The 23,202-nt window shown below is 37.5% G+C and overlaps 1 protein-coding gene across 1 annotated transcript; it reads right to left on the minus strand.

Annotated features, from left to right (window-relative positions):
- Positions 1-530: 530 nt before the first annotated feature.
- AGR3 (anterior gradient 3, protein disulphide isomerase family member) lies at positions 531-14,365 on the minus strand. Its single transcript, XM_061413638.1, has 7 exons — positions 13,906-14,365; positions 6,758-6,821; positions 3,057-3,109; positions 2,457-2,533; positions 2,157-2,220; positions 1,610-1,693; positions 531-746 (listed from the first exon to the last, which is right to left on the minus strand). Exons 1-7 carry the CDS (start codon positions 14,012-14,014, stop codon positions 697-699), a joined length of 501 nt encoding a protein of 166 aa, XP_061269622.1. The 5' UTR covers positions 14,015-14,365; the 3' UTR covers positions 531-696.
- Between the last annotated feature and the right edge of the window lie 8,837 nt (positions 14,366-23,202).

Genomic DNA, 23,202 nt, shown 5'->3' on the forward strand with positions numbered 1-23,202 from the left:
TGAAGGAATAGAAGACATGGATATGATCCTCCAGGAGCTTCCTGTGAAGAATTAAGTTGGTGGTTGAACGTTTGATAATCTCAGAGTGTATAGATTCCTCTTCAGCTAGTTAGCTGGAGGAATTCTTTAATATTCTGGAGACAGTTTTGTTCTTCTTAAAATTATTGTGTTAAATATCCACCTAATAAAAAATATATTTAAAGTTTTAAAATATTATTTAAATTTATTATAATTAGAGATAAAAAGAAGTAAATGGTTAATTCTAAGAGTTGCGCTGCTAAAAGTTTAAACAATAAATGGATAGAGATGAATCTGTTTGCTTTGGGGACATGAAGATCAGGCATGACCTAAGCTTGCATGTTCTATGTAATAGAAGGGTCAGAAATAAGATTAGATTATTTGGTAGAAGGAATGATAGATCAGAAAATAGAAACAACCAATGTAGATACCTTTTTCTTAGGTCTCCACTGTAACTAACAGCTCGTGAAAGGCTTTCTTTGCTACCAGTGCAGGCAAACCACAACATTGACTCAGGTTTTGACTTTTATTGAAATATCATTTTACCTTCATAAGAATATTCAAGCACATTAAGAATCTAAATGATAATGTTACAGAATTCATGTACCCACCCATTTAGTTTTAGTCAGTTAACCAGAAGTTTTTCTTCATGACTTTTAACCTCTTAGAGGTAATATATTATAACTCGGATTGAATAAGTTTTAATGCTTTCTTCATGTTTTCTATCACTGTAATAAAGTAAATATATATTATTAGTAAATGAGAGTATAAAATTTTACAATTAACTGTGAATCTAAAATCAACCTGTTTAACAACTATAAAGATGTGGGGATTTATCTGCAATATTAAAAACTATTATATAAATGTGTACACATAAATTTAGGGATTAGACCTTTAAGAGCTGATTAATTAACTTTACGTTAAAGAATTTTATCAGAGGGATTTGAGGGGTTATCTGTTTTGTTAACTGATTATTTTGTGTTCGTTTCATTGGATATGACAAGCATGTGTGTGTGTTGTGTGTGTTAGTCGCTCAGTCGTGTCTGACTCTTTGCAACCCCATGGACTGTAGCCCGCCAGGTTCCTTTGTCCATGGGATTCTCCAGGCAAGACTACTGGAGTGGGTTGCCATTTCCTTCTCCATGGCAAGCATAGCTATCTTATTAAGCATAGCTGATTGATTGTGAATGTTGTTAAGAATGAAAGTCCCAAGTCAGACTGAGGAAGAGATTTAATTGTTAATCACTTTGAGGAAATCACATATGATCTTTGATATGAGAAGAATGGACTGGCTTTCTTAAAGTGTAATTTTAATGTGTACTCTATCCTGTTTGATGGTCTTAACATTTAGTGATCACAAGGACTGTTAGAGATCCCCATTAAAAAAATAAATTCCAAGTTGTCCCAGAAATTCTGATGTCAATTGGAGCTAAGAGTTTGCATTTTAACCACAACCACCACTGCCAATCCCAGGAACTGTGATGGGTGGGAATCACTGTTTGAGGGAAAGTGCTGATGGAGGGCATCACTCACCCTTCTAACTGTCAAGTGTTGCTAGCATCACTGTTTAAGATAATTTGAAAATACTTACATAGTGGTAAATCCTGAGGTTCATATGTATATAATCTGTTCGAGTATCTTCCAGTTATATCAGCTCTGACTGTTAAAGAAGGATCTGCCCACAAAAAATAAGTTACTTACATATTTTTTTAAGAGTTCTGAAAATCATTCATGCCTCTAGCTCTGAAACAAACATTAAGCATATTTACAAACTAAATCAGTTTTCATACATGTTAATTCATGATGAGTTAATCAGAATTTCCATTTTAGTGTGCTACAGCTCTCTATCAACATAGTTTAGAGAACTGTACTGAAAGTATTTTGGGGATTGATTTAATAGCATGAGTTAATTTAAAAATAAAACTTCAATATTTATAAGTTGCAAATATAGATATAATGAGTTTGATTGTTGAACAAGAGCTGTTGTTGACTGGGTTACTAATGACTCCCCTTTAAAAGGAATAGTACTTCAAATAGTATTAAAAGGAATAGTTTCAAATGAACTAACATTTGAAAGTAAATAAAAGCAAGAAGGCTACTGATTTTGTAAATCTGATGGAAAGAGATTACACAATTACCCACAAACATGATTCTAGGCACATACTGTCCATCAGGTGATAAATTCTTATCTGTGGTCTCATGCTAGCAAAAGAAGAAAAAAAAATGTTATTGGATTGGATTGTTTTTAACAGTTGATTTAAAAATACTTTACATAAACAGGTTTTCAGTAAATTGTATATTTTAGCCTCTTACAATTCTATATAACATTCTATGTCCACTAATACTGTATAGCTCTTTTTGCCTTGAAATAAAGACTAAAAGAGATTAAACTTTTCCATTGAATTGAAATATTAAAAAAAATTGTAGAGATCATGTACCATGAGATTCAGCATGATGAAATTATTCTGAGCCATTTCTTGTATTTCTTTATTTTGGGCAAACACTTTTTTTAGTGCTGTGGGGAAAGATATAATGCCAGTTAGTTTCATGGATTAAGATTACTTTAAAATAATGTAGCAAAATAAAGCTAACATTTTGCATTTGTTTGCTTCTATAACTTGGATGTTAATAGTTGATTGGCCCATTGCTACTCTGTCTCTCATTGGAAAGCAATGAGGGACACAGTCTATCCAAGGTCGGGGGGAACATCAAGGGATAATCGCATTGAAATCACCAGTTTTATAATGTTACTTAATTCATTGACTCATTGGTTAAAGCATCATCTTTTCAGCCAGTTTTCCCACCTTTCTGGGGGGCAGAGGATGCAGAGGGATATAAAATCCTGAAGAACACATAATATAAATATATTCAGTAGATTGCTAACAATCGTTGTAGTCAGTAAGCTCCTTAGTAAAACGGTGGTACTCCATCAGTTGTCTTTTTTTTTTTTTTAATTTCGAGTGCCTTCTTAATTTTTAACTAGGTCACTTTCTTACTTCATATTGAAAATACAGTACGATCTCAAAAGCATAAATTACCTTGGCAGTACTGACAGTCCTCCAAGTGATGAATAACCATCAGTGGCTTGTTACTAAACAGAGAGAGCGTGAAATTGAGTCAAGTGATTCATTCGAGTCAAACTGTACAGGGAAATTAGATTTAAGGTTTTCATACTTTCTGTAAGACATTAAAATTCACAGGTTGACACATCACAGCATTGTAATCTGTAGTAGTGTTACTCATAAAATGACCTCAGAACTGAAGCATCAGTCTCACCAGAAACGTAGCTCATTAGAAATGTTAATTTTCTGACTCCCTCCAGGTCCACTCAATCAGAATCTCTGGGGCTGGGGTCCAGGAATCACAGCTTAAGAAGTTGACCAGGTCATTCTTACATATACTGTAGTACAGTTAGAAAGAGTCAATTCTGTCTCCAAAGTTGAAAGGATATGAACAAGGCATTCATTTCCAGTGAACATGTGGTATAAAATTGTAGGAGAATAAAGTTTTTACTTATTTTCTTCTGTTTTTAGTTTGCAAAAAGGCTATTAATAGTTGGTTATTTTTACCAACTTTCACTCTTGTCATAATTCTATAAGCAATCTCAGTGAGAGTTCCCTTCCTTTATATTTTTCAGTGTCATTTTGATTTTCACTCTTGGAAAAAATTTTTTTTATGGTAGTTAATTGGCTGCTGTTTAGAATTAGAGAAAAGTTAGAATGTTGACTATAGTAAAAGATAAATGAATTATGATTTGGATACATAAGATATTTTTTAATGTTTAATTTTGAGAGAATGTTGGGTCCAAAAAGAGACTAATGTAAAAATATAAATCATAAATCTTTAAAAGAACAGAGGTAATTATATGAAATACACCTCAAAGAAAATAACAAACTTTGGCTGTTAATAATTTCATTTAATCCTCCAACTTAGAATTTACATTAATTTTAGGTAAAATAAATCCTACAACTTTTAAAATTTATAACATATAAAGCTAATATTTACCAACTTCACATCTCCTTTTTTTTTTTTTTTCCTTTTTAACTTGGGAGATATTCAAGCCTAAAGAAATAAAAAAGTGAGGCAACAGTAGCACCGAGGGCAAAAAATTAAGTGCTTTGTTTCTGCATCCTAGACGTCCCTCATGCCTCACCGTTGATATCAGCCCTTCCATACTGCAAGAATTTAAAGAGATAAAATTTTGCAATAGTATCTTCTAGTACCTTAATGCTTTCATCCTTATAATTAGTCTTTGTAATTTGTTTTGGTGTAAAATATGAGGTATGAATCCAAGTTTATTTTCCACATGATTCTAAAATTCTAATAATTGTTTTACATAGGCTGTGTCCCCTATTCCTGATTTAAAATGCTACTTTATCACATACAGTTTCTGTTGTATCTGGTTTTATTTCTATTCTCTCCTTTCAGAATGTTCAGTTCATTTACCAGTAACATACTGTTTTATTGTAGTTTGGTAAAATGTTACATATTGATTAAAGGCTAGTCCCCACTGGTTTCTTTTTCAGAATGTTCCTAACTATTTGTGTCTATGTCCCCATTTCAATTTTAGAATTATTTTTTAAACAAAAATTGTACTAATATATTGTGATTGTCTTTAAAAAATTTGAAGTATAAAGAGAATTGACATTTTTATAATGAGTCTTCCTATATAAGAACACAGAACTCGTGTCATAGGTTTGTAATTTTCTCAGTAGTACATTTAGTTCATATAGATTTTGTGCATTTTCTGTCATTTATCCTGAGATATTTTGTCTTTTTTTCCTATTTAACCATTTTAATGTTATATGCATGTGTGCTAAGTCACTTTAGTTGTGTCCGACTCTTTGTCAGCCGATGAACTGTAGCCCACCAGGCTCCTCTGTCCATGAGATTGTCCAGGCAAGAATACTGGAGTGGGTTGCCATGCCCTCCTCCAAGGGATCTTCCTGACCCAGGGGTCATACCCATGTCTCTTACATCTCCTGAATTGGCAGGCAGGTTCTTTATCACTGGCACCACCTGGGAAGTCCTTTAATTTTATTTATATATATATATATGCCTTTGGTTTCTGGGTATTAGGCTACAGTCCATGGGGTCGCAAAGAGTCGGACACGACTGAGAGACTTCACATTTAACTTAATTTTCATACTTCTGAATACTTAGAGTTGATTCTCAAGTTTCTCATGTACACAGTCAACATCTGCAAATGAAGATACTTTCACACTCTTCTTAAGTTTTTCTCATCTAATTGCGTTGATTGGTGTCTTGAGAACAATGTTAGTCATTGTGGTGATTAAAGAATCCCATCAGTGGGATACTTTAATTGATTTTCCCAGTAAGCATGATACTGGGATTTTAGGTTTGTTTTTTTTGTTTTTACTGGGATGGATATTTCTTTGTTAGGATAAATAAAAATAAATTGATATTGTTAAATAAAAGTTTAAAAAGCTCCAGTATGGATTTGGCATTATTGTAAATGCCCCTTCACCATTTATGTTGATAGGAGACACTTGTATGATTTGTGTCCTTATGAATATTAGATTATTTTAATAGGTTTTTTAATCTTGAATCTTTTGGCATTCCCGAACTGAATTTCACTTTATCAGAGTATATTTTTTAAGTGTTCTGCTGGCTGTTCTTTGCTAATATGTTGTTTACTTTTTGCATTTCTCTTTGATAATAAGATTATTCTGTAAACTTTTCTGTGTTTTTTGGTAATGTTTGTCCAGTGTTGAGAGTGTGTTGCTCAATTATTTGGCATCTTTCCTTTTTCTTTGAAGAGTTGAATTGAATGTTCTTTTGATATTTGATAAATATTTGGGGTGCTTTTAAAAACATAAGTGTCTTCAGCTCTATCCCCTCAAAGTCAGTAGATCGTCAAGGATAAAAAGCATGTCACTCTTGGTCATTGAGTATAGAACAGTGCCTGGCACATGGCAGTGGGTACTCAGTAAGTACTGGACTGACTGACCATGAATGTGGATTTTAAACAAGGCTCTCTGAATTGTTCTGATAATCAGATAGCCTTAAGAAGCACTGCTGTAAACCAGATTTCTTTTTAAGCTTGTATAATACCCAGTGTGTAAAGCTGTTTTGTATATGCAGCTTATATTCAAAAGTTTACTTGGTGGATGTTGTTTAAGTCTAAATAAGTCTTTAATAAGTCTAAACTAGACTTATTGCTGTACCATTTTGCAATATGTACAAATATCCAATCATTATTTTGCTGACACTGCTGCTAAGTTGCTTCAGTCGTGTCCAACTCTATGCGACCCCCATAGACGGCAGCCACCGGCTCTGCCGTCCCTGGGATTCTCCAGGCAAGAATATCAGAGTGGGTTGCCATTTCCTTCTCCAATGCATGAAAGTGAAAAGTGAAAGTGAAGTCACTCAGTCATGTCCGACTCTTAGTGACCCCATGGACTGCAGCCTACCAGGCTCCTCCGTTCATGGGATTTTCCAGGCAAGAGTACTGGAGTGGGGTGCCATTGCCTTCTCCTACTATAATGTTAAGTCGGTTATTCCTCAGTATAAAAGCTTGGCTGGGTTATTAAAGAATTAATACAAGGATATTTAGAACTCTTGTTTATAAAAAATTCTAATAGCAACTCTTAGGTTAAACAGCACTCAATATCAGAGAAAATTGTTACTGTGTCCTTTCAAAAGCTAACTTGCTAGTTTTTTGGCTCTCGATGAGGTATGTGTATCATCTGTCAAAGCTGAATGAGAGGTATTTTACCTTTTTTGAGTATGAAAGAGACCTTCCTCATAAGTCTGCACCCAAGTGATGTCATCTCCCCACCCTAAAACAGAAGAGGGAAATCAGTGTATCAACTCAAGACCCCTGAAGAGTTCTGAAATGTACATGTGAAATTTGGTATAGAGGATACATGATTATAACTAGATAGGAAGAGGTTGTATCCTTTTAGATGGAGTGCTGAGGTTTTGTAACTCTGTTTCACATCTCAACACCCAAGGCCTTGAACCTAGTAAATGTTCAGTAGATGCTATTATGCTTAGTGGTGACTGATATCTTCGGACCACGCAAAAACTCTGGCTTTCAGATTGTACAGGAGAAGACTAGTTAATCTGCATGCCTTGTAAGTGCTGGTGCTAAGTTGCTTCAGTCATGTCTGACTGTGACCTGTGGACTGTAGCCTGCCATGCTCCTCTGTCCATGGGATTCTCCAGGCAAGAATACTGGAGTGGTTTGCTGTTTTCCTCCTCCAGGGGAATCTTCCTGACCCAGGAATTGAACCCAAGTCTCTTGCATCTCCTGCATTGCCAGGTGGGTTCTTTACCACTAGCACCACCTGGGAATCCCATGCATACTTTGTAAATCTATTAGGAATATGTTGGGCTGTACTCTCTGGTGCCCTTGAAGCTTGAGTACTGAGAGATGTTGATGCCTTTAAAATCAGAATACATCATGAAAAAACAGAATTTCACATTTTGCTTTTGAGTTTTAACAGGTAAAAAATTCTGCTGTGGAAATTTCATGGTTGAGAGATAAACTAATAAAACACAGTTGTTTTGGAAGCATCCAGAAGTGGAGGAGAGGGAAACCGAACACAAGGAGTAGAGAGAGAACTTGCTGCTGCTGCTGCTGCTGCTAAATCGCTTCAGTCGTGTCTGAGTCTGTGCGACCCCATAGACGGCAGCCCACCAGGCTCCCCTGTCCCTGGGATTCTCCAGGCAAGAACACTGGAGTGGGTTGCCATTTCCTTCTCCAATGCATGAAAGTGAAAAGTGAAAGGGAAGTTGCTCAGTCGTGTCTGACTCTTAGCGACCCCATGGACTGCAGCCTGCCAGGATCCTCTGTCCATGGGATTTTCCAGGTAAGAGTACTGGAGTGGGCTGCCATCGCCCTCTCCAGAGAGAGAACCTACTGGTCCTTAAAGAGGCGATGGGAGGAGTTGGGGATGTATACCAGTGACTGAAGAATGACTGTCGAGGAGAATGCACAAAGTACTTCAAAGTATTTTCTGGAAATGTCTCCGTCTACAGATGGAAAAGATTGAATTAATTTGAAAATAGAAATATGTGCAGTCTAGTTTGTACTCAGATTTTTTTGTATGCTTCAACTGTGTCAGATTGGAGTTTCTTGTTTTGATACCATGGCTTAGAAGATGGCCAGGACTTATGAAGCAGAGTTATGGAGCAAGATAAATATGATTGTATGATTTTTGTCAGGTTTTAGTTGGTTTGTTAATAGAGACTATTAAATATAATTAATAGTGTAATTCATCTATTGAAAGTAGATACTTTTTGGGTATATTTACATAGTGTGCAGTAATTAGAGAACATCTTTATCACCTGAAAAAAGAAACCCTTTACCATTCAGTTATCACCACCTAATCCTTTCATTTCCTCAACCCTAAGAAACACCGAATCTACTTTCAGTCTGTAAGTTAGCTTCTTCCAGATGTTTGTGTCTATGGAATCATATAAGATGTGACGTGTTTTACGGCTGGATGCTTTCATTCGGTACAAAATGTTCAAGGTTCATCCATGTCATTGCGTGTATTAGGACTTCATTCTTGGGCCATTCCATTGTAACACTATACCACATTTTGTTTATCCATTCATCATTTGATGACCATTTGGGTGGTTTCTACATTTTGGATTTTATGAATACTGCTGCTGTGAACGCATGGGTACAAGACTTGTGTGTGAACATGTGTTTTCATCTTCCCTGGGTTTATCCCTGGAGGTGGAATTGCTGGACCAAATGGCAACTGTACCTTTACCATTCTGGGGGCACTACCAGACTTTTTCCAAAGTGACTGCATTATTTTACTCCCTTACCAGGAATGTTGTTGGTTTGTTTTGCCTGATTATAGAAGCTGGGCGTTGGAAGAACACCTTATGTTAGCTTAGTACCCCCACCTTAGCAAGAATCGTTCCTGTCTGTAGTAATCCTGAAGGATTTTCTTTGCTTGAGCATATGTAGTGACTTTATGCTATGTTTAGCATTTGATAAAAGTTGCTTTGAAATCAGCCAGTGAGACTAGGCTCCTACTTAATTTCCCTATTCCCTATTGAATGGTTGCAAATACCATTCAATGCCAGAATGTCAGCAATGGGAAAAATTACTGGTCTCTGCCCTTGGTGAACTTAGTTCTGCAAACATTAAAGGAACATCTGCTATATGCCTTGCTCCACTTGGCACTGGGTGTACAAAGGTGGGGGAGTATAGTCCCTGCTCTCAGTTTGTTCATAGCTTGGCAAGGTAGTCATATTGTATTATAATTGTTTTTATACACTTTACCCCATAATCACAATAGGCCAAAGGTGGTACAGAATTTAAACTGTCTTCAGGGTCTCTGTTCATTGATGTTGTTTAGTCACTCAGTCATGTCCAACTCTTTGCAGCCCCATGAACAGCAGCATGCCAGGCTTCCCTGTCCTTCACCATCTCCTGGAGTTTGCTCAAATGCATGTCCATTGAGTCGATGTTGCCATCCAACCATCTCATCCTCTTTTGCCCCCTTCTCCTCCTGTGCTCAATCTTTCCCAACATCAGGGTCTTTACCAATGAGTCAGCTCTTAGCATCAGGGAGCCAAAGTATTAGAGCTTCAGCATTAGTCCTTCCCATGAATATGCAGGTCTGATTTCCCTTAGGATTGACTGGTCTGATCTCCTTGCAGTCCAAGGGACTCTCGAGAGTCTTCTCCAACACCAGAGTTAGAAAGCATTGTTTGGCACTCAGCCTTCTTTATGGTCCAACTCTCACATCCATACATGACTACTGGAAAAACCATAACTTTAACTAGATGGACCTTTGTCAGCAAAGTGGTATCTCTGCTTTTTAATATCCTGTCTAGGTTTGTCATAGCTTTCCTTCCAAGGAGTAAGCGTCTTTTAATTTCATGGCTGCAATCACCATCTGCAGTGATTTTGGAGCCCAGAAAAATAAAGTCTGACACTGTTTCCACTGTTTCCCCATCTATTTCCCATGAAGTGATGTGACCAGATGCCATGATCTTCATTTTCTGAATGTTGAGCTTTAAGCCAACTTTTTCACTCTCCTCTTTCACTTTCATCAAGAGGCTGTTTAGTTCTTCACTTTCTGGGCTAAAGGGTGGTATCATCTGCGTATCTGAGCTTATTGATATTTCTCCCGGCAATCTTGATTCCAGCTTGTGCTTCTTCCAGCCCAGTGTTTCTCATAATGAACTCTGCATATAAGTTAAATAAGCAGGGTGACAATATACAGCCTTGATGTACTCTTTTTCCTATTTGGAACCAGTCTGTTGTTCCATGTCCAGTTCTAACTGTTGCTTCCTGACCTGCATACACATTTCTCAAGAGGCAGGTCAGGTGGTCTGGTATTCCCATCTCTTTCAGAATTTTCCACAGTTTATTGTGATCCACACAGTCAAAGGCTTTGGCATAGTCAATAAAGCAGAAATAGATGTTTTTCTGGAACTCTCTTGCTTTTTCCATGATCCAGCAGATGTTGGCAATTTGATCTCTGTTTCCTCTGATTTTCTAAAACCAGCTTGAACATCTGGAAGTTCATGGTTCACGTATTGCTGAAGCCTGGCTTGGAGAATTTTGAGCATTACTTTGATCTTAGTTACCATAATTCATAATGCAGTACTGGCTATGTTTACTTGTCTTCTGAGATTTCATTCATCTTCAATATGTGTTTATTGAGTACTTACTGTATGCCAGGTGCTGGTTGCAGAGCAGTTCTTTTGATTCCAAAGAAAGTTAAGATTTTGGGGTTCACTTTTATATTGAACCATTTCTTAACTTTTTCCAATTAATATTCCCTCTTCTCCCTAACAGTGGTTGTGTTTAACTGGTGCTGCTCCCCACTCCAAGCAGCTCCATGTACTGCTTGGTGTTACACGTGGTGTTTAATTCAGCCCTCGAGGGTCTTTAAGGGCAGTGACTAGTTTGGTCTTTGGCAATTTAAGGCTAATGAGTTCATTGTTTTATGACTATTGTATGTGTATATATGGAGATAACATGATAAATTACACTTATGAAAATATTTCCCTCTTTTATTTATTTTGCAAAAGCTTACAGATTTTTTTGGACTTTCTGTGATTTTAAACTAATGTAGAATTAATTATTTTGGGTGAATATTGGTGAGCAGTTGGCTGGCATCCAGTACATTTATTGCTAAGTCACTTCAGTTGTGTCCGACTCTGTGTGACCCCATAGACGGCAGCCCATCAGGCTCCACCATCCCTGGGATTCTCCAGGCAAGAACACTGGAGTGGGTTGCCAGTTCCTTCTCCAATGCATGAAAGTGAAAAGTGAAAGTGAAGTCACTCAGTCATGTCCGACTCTTAGTGACCCCATGGACTGCAGCCTACCAGGCTCCTCCATCCATGGGATTTTCCAGGCAAGAGTACTGGAGTGGGGTGCCATTGCCTTCTCCTGTACATTTATTAAGGGATAAATTAACTTGGAAAGAAAGTCAATATTTTCAAATTTAAAATTATGCTATAGTTTATCTCTATTTGTTTCTTACTTAGTTCACATTGCCATTCCAACTAGTGGTCAAGTGTTTTTTTGGGTTGTGCTACTAATTTAGAATTAGAAGCAGAAGATATTAAGAAGAGATGGCAAGAATACACAGAAGAACTGTACAAAAAGATCTTCACGACCCAGATAATCACAATGGTGTGATCACTGAGCCAGACATCCTGGAATGTGAAGTCAAGTGGGCCTTAGAAAGCATCACTACGAACAAAGCTAGTGGAGGTGATGGAATTCCAGTTGAACTATTCCAAATCCTGAAAGATGATGCTATGAAAGTGCTGCGCTCAATATGCCAGCAAATTTGGAAAACTCAACAATGACCACAGGACTGGAAAAGGTCAGTTTTCATTCCAATCCCAAAGAAAGGCAATGCCAAAGAATGCTCAAACTACCGCACAATTGCACTCATCTCACACACTAGTAAAGTCATGCTCAAAATTCTCCAAGCCAGGCTTCAGCAATATGTGAACCGTGAACTTCCTGATGTTCAAGCTGGTTTTAGAAAAGGCAGAGGAACCAGAGATCAAATTGCCAACATCTGCTGGATCATGGAAAAAGCAAGAGAGTTCCAGAAAAACATCTATTTCTGCTTTATTGACTATGCCAAAGCCTTTGACTGTGTGGATCACAATAAACTGTGGAAAATTCTGAAAGAGATGGGAATACCAGACCACCTGACCTGCCTCTTGAGAAATGTGTATGCAGGTCAGGAAGCAACAGTTAGAACTGGACATGGAACAACAGACTGGTTCCAAATAGGAAAAGGAGTACATCAAGGCTGTATATTGTCATCCTGTTTATTTAACTTATATGCAGAGTACATCATGAGAAACGCTGGACTGGAAGAAACAGAAGCTGGAATCAAGATTGCCGGGAGAAATATCAATAAGCTCAGATATGCAGATGACACCACCCTTATGGCAGAAAGTGAAGAGGAACTCAAAAGCCTCTTGATGAAAGTGAAAGAGGAGAGTGAAAAAGTTGGCTTAAAGCTCAACATTCAGAAAATGAAGATCATGGCATCTGGTCCCATCACTTCATGGGAAATAGATGGGGAAACAGTGGAAACAGTGTCAGACTTTATTTTTCTGGGCTCCAAAATCACTGCAGATGGTGACTGCAACCATGAAATTAAAAGACGCTTACTCCTTGGAAGGAAAGTTATGAGCAACCTATATAGCATATTCAAAAGCAGAGACATTATTTTGCCAACTTGACTTGTCTAGTCAAGGCTATGGTTTTTCCTGTGGTCATGTATGGATGTGAGAGTTGGACTGTGAAGAAGCCTGAGCGCTGAAGAATTGATGCTTTTGAACTGTGGTGTTGGAGAAGACTCTTGAGAGTCCCTTGGACTGCAAGGAGATCCAACCAGTCCATTCTGAAGGAGATCAGTCGTGGGATTTCTTTGGAAGGAATGATGCTAAAGCTGAAACTCCAGTACTTTGGCCACCTCATGCAAAGAGTTGACTCATTGGAAAAGACTCTGATGCTGGGAGGGATTGGGGGCAGGAGGAGAAGGGGATGACAGAGGATGAGATGGCTGGATGGCGTCACTGACTCGATGGACGTGAGTCTGAGTGAACTCCAGGAGTTGGTGATGGACAGGGAGGCCTGGCGTGCTGCGATTCATGGGGTTGCAAAGAGTCAGACACAACTGAACGACTGATCTGATCTGATGTGATCTGATGTGCAGATGAATGATTTTCTTTACACTTCTGGTAACTGGAAATGTAGGAATCAATTTTGTGAATCTTATTTATATTTCTTTACAGGTAAAGATATAATTGTTTCTTAGGCTGAAGTAAAGCAGTTGGTACAAAATAGATGTTTTCTAAACAGTGTAGCCCATGGCAAATGTAGATCATGTTGTCTAAAAATACTATAGCGGTTTCCCAGAGTCAGCATAGCAAACACTTGGTTAACCAGAATTCTTGAAGGATGGAGATAAAATAATTTTTGTGGGATCCCAGTATAAAATCATTCCAAATTATTTTCTTGCCTGAAGAAGTATTGGACAGAGCACTGCAACAGATTCTATGGAAATCCTGATTGCATTTAGGATATCAATATGACATATCCATCAATAGAATTTTCCAGAATTTTCTAGGACTCTGGTTACCAAAGTTATAGGCAATGAAACTAGTTTCCCACTATTTCTATAGAAGATGCAGCAAATTTTTTTTTTTTTTTTTTCATTTGATTTGGCTCACTCTTTAAAATTAACTGATACTTTCTGGGATTCTTTTTCCCCTGTTTTCAAATGACACACAACAAAAAATTCCAGTTAATTGAGTTGGTTTTATAACTAGACTGTGGGCAAGAGATGAATAACTTTAAAACAATCCAAATGACTGAGTTTAGAAAATAAAATAAAATTCCAGTACCTCTTGAAAGTGTCTGAGGAGGTCTCTTTTCCCTTTTGATAGCAATGGCAAGGTTGGAAGAAACGGTGATGGATAAGAGGCAGAGGACCAGAACTGAGTGTGACATCATGTCTTCTCAAGAATCCTTCAGAACTGGATGGTAAAAAATGTCAGAATTTAGTAGGTTACCTCAGGCTGTCATCAAGACATTTGTTAAGAGTTAGACCAAATTTAGGCTGACACATTGCTTTGCTTGTGTGAGTTGACATGGTACAACCATCTAGAACTTTCACATTTTATTTGTAAGTTATTGTAAAAATGCAGTCAATTCAATAAAAGTCCACTTGATGAAAAGCCACAGTGTTTGGGCTTCCTGGGGGCGGTACAATGACGTTGACACCCAAATAGGCACCCAAAGCCTATTTCTGATAGCATTTGAGTGCTTACAGCGTTGCTTTAAATCTCAGATAAAATCATGTTGATTAAAGGGCTTGCCCCTGCGGAATGCAGTGGGAAGGTGACAAGTGTCATGCATAAATAATCTTTGCCTTTTGATTAAAACACCATTTTAACTTTATGCCAAGACAGTAAGATGAGGCATGAACAATTAGTGCTGAAAATGGAAATGGGAGGAGGAATGGAATACGGAGGTTCTTGTTTTTCAGTTCTTTGATAGTCATTTATCTTTATCCTCCCATCATTTACTCAGCCTTTTGCTCTTCTGTGTGCAACCCTGCCCTATTTAAAAATCAGGCCTCTCATTTCAGTATCTTTCTCTTGCCAGTGGTGCATCCCTTCGATTCTCTCCTGGATTGAAAATGGTTGCTTTGGTTCTATTTAAAGTATTTTCTTTCCTAATCTGGAAAGGACACACTTGTAAATTTCTTTCTATTGAGAAACCCTGTTAAACAATAATCATGATGCTGATAAGTATCACAGTTTAAGTTCTTATAACTTGGTGATACTGTAAAACATTTCAGAATGCCATCTTTTACCTTATGGATGTCATCGTGTACTGTAAGGGCTGGAACAAGGAAAGGGTAGATTTCAGTAGGGGATAAAGACAGTTGAATCTGGAACACAGGGTCCAGTGTGGGGAGGGCAGGCTTTGTGGGGGTGGAAGTGGCTGTAGAGAAAGGGAAGCAACCATCTAAGGCGGGGTCTTAACTTGGGTCCAGGGAGCTTCTAGACGATCTGTGATTGAGCTCCTGAAGTCTCAAAATCTCTGATTTTGACTGTAAAATTTTGTGAGCCTTTGTTCTCTTTTCTGGGGAAGAAAGCCCCCAGGTGCCTTAGGATTCTTCCAGGTATCTTTAGAAGCAAGGAGTTAAGAAGCAGTTAATCTGGAGGAAGCATGAGAAAAAATTCTTTATGATACAGACAGAGATAAGTAGGTAGAATCTCTATCAAAAGAAGTTATAACTTCACCTTTTGCTTGGTTTAAAGCTGCCAAATTTAAATAGGAACTGACTTTTTATTTTCAGATTTCAAGTTATTAGGTATGATTGTCAGACTGTTCTACTTAAAAAAATAAAAATATTTGTTTTCTGTCTGAGACTGATAAATTGTAAAAGAGGTATTAAATATATTCTATAATGAAGACAATCAATTTGTATATTACTGTTTTGGATGAGTAGTAATTTCCCTGGTGAATAGAACATGAATGACTTACAGTCCTCCAGTATCAGATGCCTGGGTTAATCTAATTGGGGGACACAGATGAACATGATGTGGTCATGTGCCGGGAGCAGCTTGCTCTGCACTCAGAGGCCAATAGCCACATGTCTACAATTAGGTGTTATAAACACTGGCAGCATTTTCTGACAGTACTTTACTTTTCAAAAGTAATTTAACATATGTCATTTACTTAAATATTTAAAAGTCTCTGTAAAAGAAAAGAGGGAGTGAAATTTTACATTCTTTTCACAGGATATTAAAACTAGTTCCCTATGCTAAACAGTAGAACCTTGTTGTTATTCCATCCTATATATAAGTTGGCATCTGCTAACCCCAAACTTTCACTCTATCCCTCTGTTCTCTTTTCTGGGGAAGACAGCCCCTTAGAGAATATTTAAAATAAAAATGTATATATATATATATGTATATATTCTTTATATTCCTTACATATATATCCTTTATGACTGAATCACTTTGCTGTACAGCAGAAATTTGCATACTGTATATCAACTATACTTCAATAAGAAAATTAAAAAAAGAAAACAGAGGAACAATTGTTACTTGCAGTATAATTTTTAAAGGGTCGCTTTTGATCAATGTTAATTTATTATAGTAACATTAATACAAGTAGAGAATAAAAGCATCACTCCAAATTTTTGCTGTGACGAGACAAAAACCGAGGAGCCTACACTTGCCTGACAAAAGTATGAAGCCAACAAAGAAAATGTCATTTATTAAAAGAAGAAAAATTTCATTGAACTTCCCTCTGACTTACTGAAGGCCTCAGTTTTATGCAGTGAAAAGGTGATCCTTTAAATATAACTGAGCTTGACCACTGATTAAATAGTCTGGAAATTTTGCTTGCTTACCTGAAATAGTCAGTGCTGTTGCTGGAAGTGTATTCTGGATGTTTCTGGTTAAAAATGGGTGTGGATTTATAGACACACACAAACCTGATCTAGAGCCCCACCTGCCTTGAAACAAGAGCACAGTCCACCTGCAAACTTACAAAAATGGGCTTGTCTGAAAAATCTGTGCAGTTCTCCAGTTCTCATGCTCTCACACTAAGAAAGAAAGTGTCTTCTTTCTTTCTCTAAATTGAGATTGAGTGTCCTGACAGAATGAGGCCAAATGCCACCTTTGTACTTTTTTTTTCATCTACCTTTTACTTCCCAGCGTAATTTAATGTTTGGCTAGAGCTCAGCACCAGGAAAAGGAGGGGGGGGGTGTGGCGAGCGGGGAGGAACTGGTCTGAATGTCGGAACTGTGTGCACAGTATTGTTCTCGATGAAAGGTCAGTGAGGCTTGAGATTAGATATAAAACAAAGAGGAATTCCTGAGGTTTACTCTCTTTACAGAACTGGAATTGATAGCTGAAGAGAGCAGATCCCCTCTTCTTTTCTGAAAAGAGCAAAAGAGAAATATGCTGTTTTAAAATTTAACATTTTAATAATTTGACTCTGTATAAAATCCCTTACCTTACCATGCCCCCGCCCCCCAAAAAAAGGAAAGCAGGTAATTAGATACTATATTTATCTAATAGTTTAAAATTTTTTCTTGTAATTAATCTATGATTATGGAAAAGCATCTCTTGCCCTTCCCCAGTACTGCCTGTCTTTCTCAGTTCACCCCCTCCCCAACAGACACACATCTACCTACCTCACCACTTTCTACTTCTTGGACTTTGATTGTCAAAGTGATCTAGGGCAGAGTCTTCAAACCTGGCCCATGGGTTTTTGTGCAGACCAAGAGCTAAGAGTGGTTTTTACATTTTAAAATGTTTTTGGGTGAAAAATCCAAAGAATCATAATTTGTGACATGTGAAAATTGTATGAAATTCAAATGTCAGTGTCTATAAATAGAAATGACTGGATGAAGCACAACCATGTCCATTGCCTTGCTATTGTGTCTGGTTACTTTTGCATTCTAACAAAGAAGTGCAGTGCTGAAACAGGGACTGTATGACCCGTGAAGTCTTAAAGTATTTACTCTCAGGTCTTTTATAGAAAAAGTTGGCTGATCTTTAGGTGGTTGTTCAACAAATTTTTGTCTTCCTCCCTCCCTCCCTGTCTTTCTCTCTCTTTTTTTTTTTTGATTATTCACTATATTAATAAATGTACTGCTAAAGAGTGGAGGTGGTGGTTATCTTCTGACATTAAAGAGTGTCCTTCTAGTATTTTAACTTTGGATATAGTACTGGCTTGATTTTATTATATTAAGAAAGTAGTCATTGTTCCTACATCATGTCTCTTACAGGCAGGAAGGTTCAGTTTTATTTTATGAAGACATATGTATGTATATGAGATAGTAAATTTATATGGTAAATGTATTCCTTTTGTATAGTAAGTTTATAGTTTTCCTGCTAAATTTTCCTTGTGATCCTAAGAGAAACCCCACGTAGCCAGGTTCTATTATTCTTTTAGTATACTTCTGACTCATGTATTCATTTAATTGTACTTTCTTTTTTCTATAGAATCCTCAAAGGGAACCTTCCTTGGAACATGGTTTTGAAATAGAACCCTTCCTGCTGAAGATTCAGAAACCTGAGGTATAGTGTTCATTTTACATCCAGTACTTATAAGCAGAGAAACAGCTGGGCAGTCATCCTTAAGTTTTCCTCTTAGTAGAGTGGGAGAGCTTTCACCTTGTTCTTGACTGGTAGTGGTTTATAGAAAAATCTTAAAACATTCTGAGAACATCGCTGTTAAATGCCTCAGAGATGATCTGTTTTAATAGTGAGAATAGGAAAGTCAGCTACTTGAGGAGTAATGGAATGAGGTCCCAAGGTGTGTGAGCTGATCAGTGCCATTGTTTCTTCCCTACGAGTGTGACCATGTAGTTTATCTTGTAAACTAGGCCACCGTTGAGAGTAAAAGCAGGTAATAAAGGTCATTGGAATTAGGTAATTTTAGATGATATTTTGCAACATATACACGTCTGCCAAAATTGGTTTTATTGCACAGTAGATCACAAATAGTTCTATTGAAGATTTTTCTCTAAAGTAAAAATACTTAAAATGTATGTACATTATAGCAAAAATTTTTAAAATTCTTTAATAAGCATTAATCAGTTTCTTAAGTATACTTGTCTCATATACCAGGTGGTTGGTATTTTTCTGAAGGTTTTTCTGGTATTATTGGTCTTTATTTTTCAGTGTGATCTTATATTTTTTCATAACATTGCCTGCAATCAACTTTAAAGTTGCCCTTATGATTAGTATATTTAGGATTGTCATCAGCTTCAACTGCTACTTCTCTGTAGACCATACTGTTTTTAAGAAAATAACTCTTTCTGTTGTTGCTTGGTTATCTGTTAAATTGAGAAGATTTACTTCAATGGCATGTGATATTTTTAATCTTATAATTTAGTTTTGTTGAAAAATCCTAAATACCTTTTTTTAGGTTTTGTTTCAAGTCATTTCTTCACCACCATTTCATTCCATTTGGGAATAGTATATACATTTATCTAATTAAAAGACTTTTAATCAGTCAAGATAGTCTACCCTTGTTAATTCTTTTAAGGGCAGTGACCTATATTTTGAAAAGATTAATAGGTCACATAAATCATAAATTGAATGTAGAATTAGGAATATCTGTCTATTTTGTGTGTGTGCACATGCATTTGTGTGTCGGTCTCTCTGTGTTTCAGTTGTCTTTCTCTGAGGATATATAAAAAATAAACAGTACAAATATATTGACAGTCGGAAGTAGGTCTCCATTTTCCATCTTCTTAGGGCAATAATTATTATCAGCTTCTTCAGCTTTTTTCTAGAAGTATTTTCTCAATATTCAAGCATGTCCCCATTCCACTTATTATCTATCATCTTTGTATATATCTATGTATTTTTTATTTTAGAACAAATATTGCCATTCTATCAATATTTCTAATTCTCTCTTTTTCATTTAATAATACTGAATACTGTGCCATAGAAGAAGAGGAAGTTTTGAAACCAGTTTCAAAGAGAAAAGAATCTACTGTGGAAAATGTTTATATGTCTTTATGTTCTAAATCCTGTAGAGGCAAATATTTATTTTAAAAATATTGATTTCTAGAAAAAAGCACCTTTACTTTAAAGGAATAGGTATCTCCAGAATTTGTTATTGAGCCATGTTAATTTATGTCAGACATTTAAAAGCATAGTGTGTTTATGAACTTCTCACGGTCAGTGTCTGCAGATTCTTGCTCTGTCAAGAGCAGTTACATTTCCCAATGCAAAACAATACCCCTTTCATTTCCATTAAGTATCTTAAGTCTCTGAACTTGGAGGCTGCTACAATTAAACACTTGATAAACACGCAGTGTTTTCACAGTACGGATATAAATGGGATTTATTCTTTAGTACTTGTCCTGTGGGCTACATAAGATTAAAATTACAAAGGTTGCTTTTGCATTACAATTCAGTCCTTCAGTTAAGGCTCTTACCTGTAAACTTTGAAGGCAACCTTTTTCCTTATCATCCATAAAAATGTTCTGCTGCTGCTGCAGCTAAGTCGCTTCAGTTGTGTCGGACTCTGTGTGACCCCATAGACGGCAGCCCACCAGGCTCCCCGTCCCTGGGATTCTTCAGGCAAGAACACTGGAGTGGGTTGCCATTTCCTTCTCCAGTGCATGAAAGTGAACAGTGAAAGTGAAGTTGCTCAGTCGTGTCTGACTCCTAGCGACCCCATGGACTGCAGCCCACCAGGCCCCTCCATCCATGGGATTTTCCAGGCAAGAGTACTGGAGTGGGTTGCCATTGCCTTCTCCGCCTACAAAGAGACAACACATTTTTCCTCTGATGGAGGGAGATCTGAGACCTAGACTGGTCGCTTGGGTCCCCAGATCTAGTTTGGAGAGAACCTGTTTTGGAAATTGTGGATGAAGTTATAGTGGAATGTGCGGAATTGGGAGGCAGCCATGGCATGACTTCAGAGGAATCTAAGAAGAGTTTTCAAATGGATGAAGAACAGATACAGAGAGTAGGAAGAAGAAAGAAGAGTGAGTGAGTCACAGACCCAGGGAAGGAGAGAAGTAACCAATGGGTCTGGGGTGGATGGGGGCAGAGCTCTTGGATCATATTAGGAGAGCTGGCTTCATTTGAAAAACTGGAGAAAGTGCAGATATGGCCTTATTATCATGAGATTAGAGGACGAAGGGTCTTAAGAGAGCAAACATAAGGTTTGTAATAGGATAAATAAGAGTTTCACAGCTTATGGTTTGATCTGTAAAATCTAAATTATATTTATAAGCTGCAGTGGTGAAAGCACCAAGACAAGGAATAAATTAGGTTTCTAGGGGAAGCATACATCTTTGAGTATAACTTCAAAAGGAATTAATTGAGGCGTGTTCCCTGAAAAGGATACCGCTGATCTTCCCCTTCACATAGCCAGTTCTTGGTCACGGTTCTTAGGGCTAAATATTGTACATACAGATCCACAATGAAAATTAATATTCAAAGATAAATTTCTTTAAGGCAAGTAAATTGCATATTATAGTTCTTCTAATAGGGACTGATTTTTTGTGTGCTTGATGAGTAAACAAGGTACTAGCATCCTCAGGCCTGCTAAAGCTCTTCGTTCATCTTTCCTCTGTTTTGTTTCAGATAATACAAGATTTTAATTTTGTGTTACATTTGCTTATGTCCCTGGTGACTGAGATGGTAAAGAATCTGCCTGCAATGCAGGAGACCCAGGTTTGATCCCTGGAGAAGGGAATGGCTACCCACTCCAGTATTCTTGCCAGGAGAATTCCATGGACAGAGAAGCCTGGTGGGCTTCAGGCTATGGGGTCCCAAAGAGTTGAACGTGACTGAGCGACTAACGCACATATCCCTTTTACAGGATTACTGAACTAAATACTGTTAATTGCTTACTTAAGGTTATTTTCTCTAATACAAGTCTCTTTTCTGAAAGAAACTTGTTAGTTCAGATATTGCCTTGGCTCTGTATGGCTATATATTTAGGAGGGGTAGACTTCACAAGTAGCCCCAAAGGGAACTCTTGATTACTCTATTCCCATGACTTTAAACCATCTGCACTGTCTAGAGACATTTTTCATTGACACAACTGGAGAGGGTGCCTTTTCATACTGTTCATGGGGTTCTCAAGGCAAGAATATTGAAGAAGCAAGAGCACAAGCTGGAATTAAGATTTTGGGAGAAATATCAATAACCTCACATATGCAGATGACACCACTCTTGTGGCAGAAAGCGAAGAGGAGCTAAAGAGCCTCTTGATTAAAGTGAAAGAGGAGAGTGAAAAAGTTGACTTAAAACTCAACATTCAAAAAACAGATCATGGCATCCAGTCCCATCACTTCATGGCAAATAGATGGGAAAACAATGGAAACAGTGACAGACTTTATTTTCTTGGGCTCCAAAACCACTGCAGATGGTGACTGCAGCCATGAAATTAAGACACTTGTTCCTTGGAAGAAAAACTATGAGTAACCTAGACAGTATATTAAAAAGCAGAGACATTACTTTGCAGACAAAAGTCCATTTAGTCAGAGCTATGGTTTTCCAGGAATCATGTATGGATGTGAGAGTTGGGCTATAAAGAAAGCTGAGCACCAAAGAATTGATACTTTTGGACTGTGTCTTGGAGAAGAATCTTGAGAGTCCCTTGGACTGAAAGGAGATCCAACCAGTCCATCCTAAAAGAAATCAGTCCTGAATATTCATTGGAAGGACTGATGCTGAAACTCCAATACTTTGGCCACCTGATGTGAAGAACTGACTCATTGGAAAAGACCCTGATGCTGGGAAAGATTGAAGGAGGGAGGAGAAGGGGACAACAGAGGATGAGATGGTTGGATGGCATCACTGACTCAATGGACATGAGTTTGAGCAAGCTCTGGGAGTTGGTGATGGACAGGGAAGCTTGGCGTGCTGCAATCCATGGGGTCTCAAAGAGTCGGACATGACTGAGCGACTGAACTGAGAGGGATTGCTGCTGGCATCTAGTGAGTAACCGCCAAAGATGATTTGAAATACCCTGTAATGCACACGATGGCTCTCACAGCAAAGACTTATCCAGCCCCAAATGGCGAAAGTGCTGATGTTGAGAACTCCAAGTTTGTTTTAACCCAGTCATGGTGGTCCCATTCTCAACCAGCCTTGGTTTTAGCATAAACTTGTGACGGGATTCTGGCCAGAGAACTAGGAGGGGAAGTCTAGGGAAAGTTTTTTTTTTTTATTAATGATAATGAATAAATGTAAAAAAGATGTCTCCTTTTTTCACTGTATATCGTCACATTTGGATGTAATACATGGAACCGTGGCAGCCGACTTGGTATCATGAGGGTGGTTAAGGAGGACAAAGTGGCTATATCTTAAAAGAGCCTGATACTGATGGAAAGTGTGTGTGTGTGTAAACATCATCATCATCGTTTTAACCAGTTTGGAGCCATTGAAATTTAGGGCTCATTCTAGATATATATATCTTATTGTTTAAAATAGCTGAGTCAGTGTCCTGTTACTTTTAGTGAACAGCATCCTAGTTGACAAAATTATTTAGCATTTATTTGTTTTATAGGAAAACTTTTGACCATTTTTGACATTTAGTTATATTGGTTTCATTTCTTATGACGTTTCTGTTTTGTCTTATCTTTCTCATCAGAATTCTTTGTTTTGTGGTATTTTAGAGCAATGGTGTGTGGGTG

Source organism: Bos javanicus, chromosome 4 (assembly GCF_032452875.1).
Source record: "Bos javanicus breed banteng chromosome 4, ARS-OSU_banteng_1.0, whole genome shotgun sequence".
Classification (NCBI taxonomy): Eukaryota; Metazoa; Chordata; class Mammalia; order Artiodactyla; family Bovidae; genus Bos; species Bos javanicus.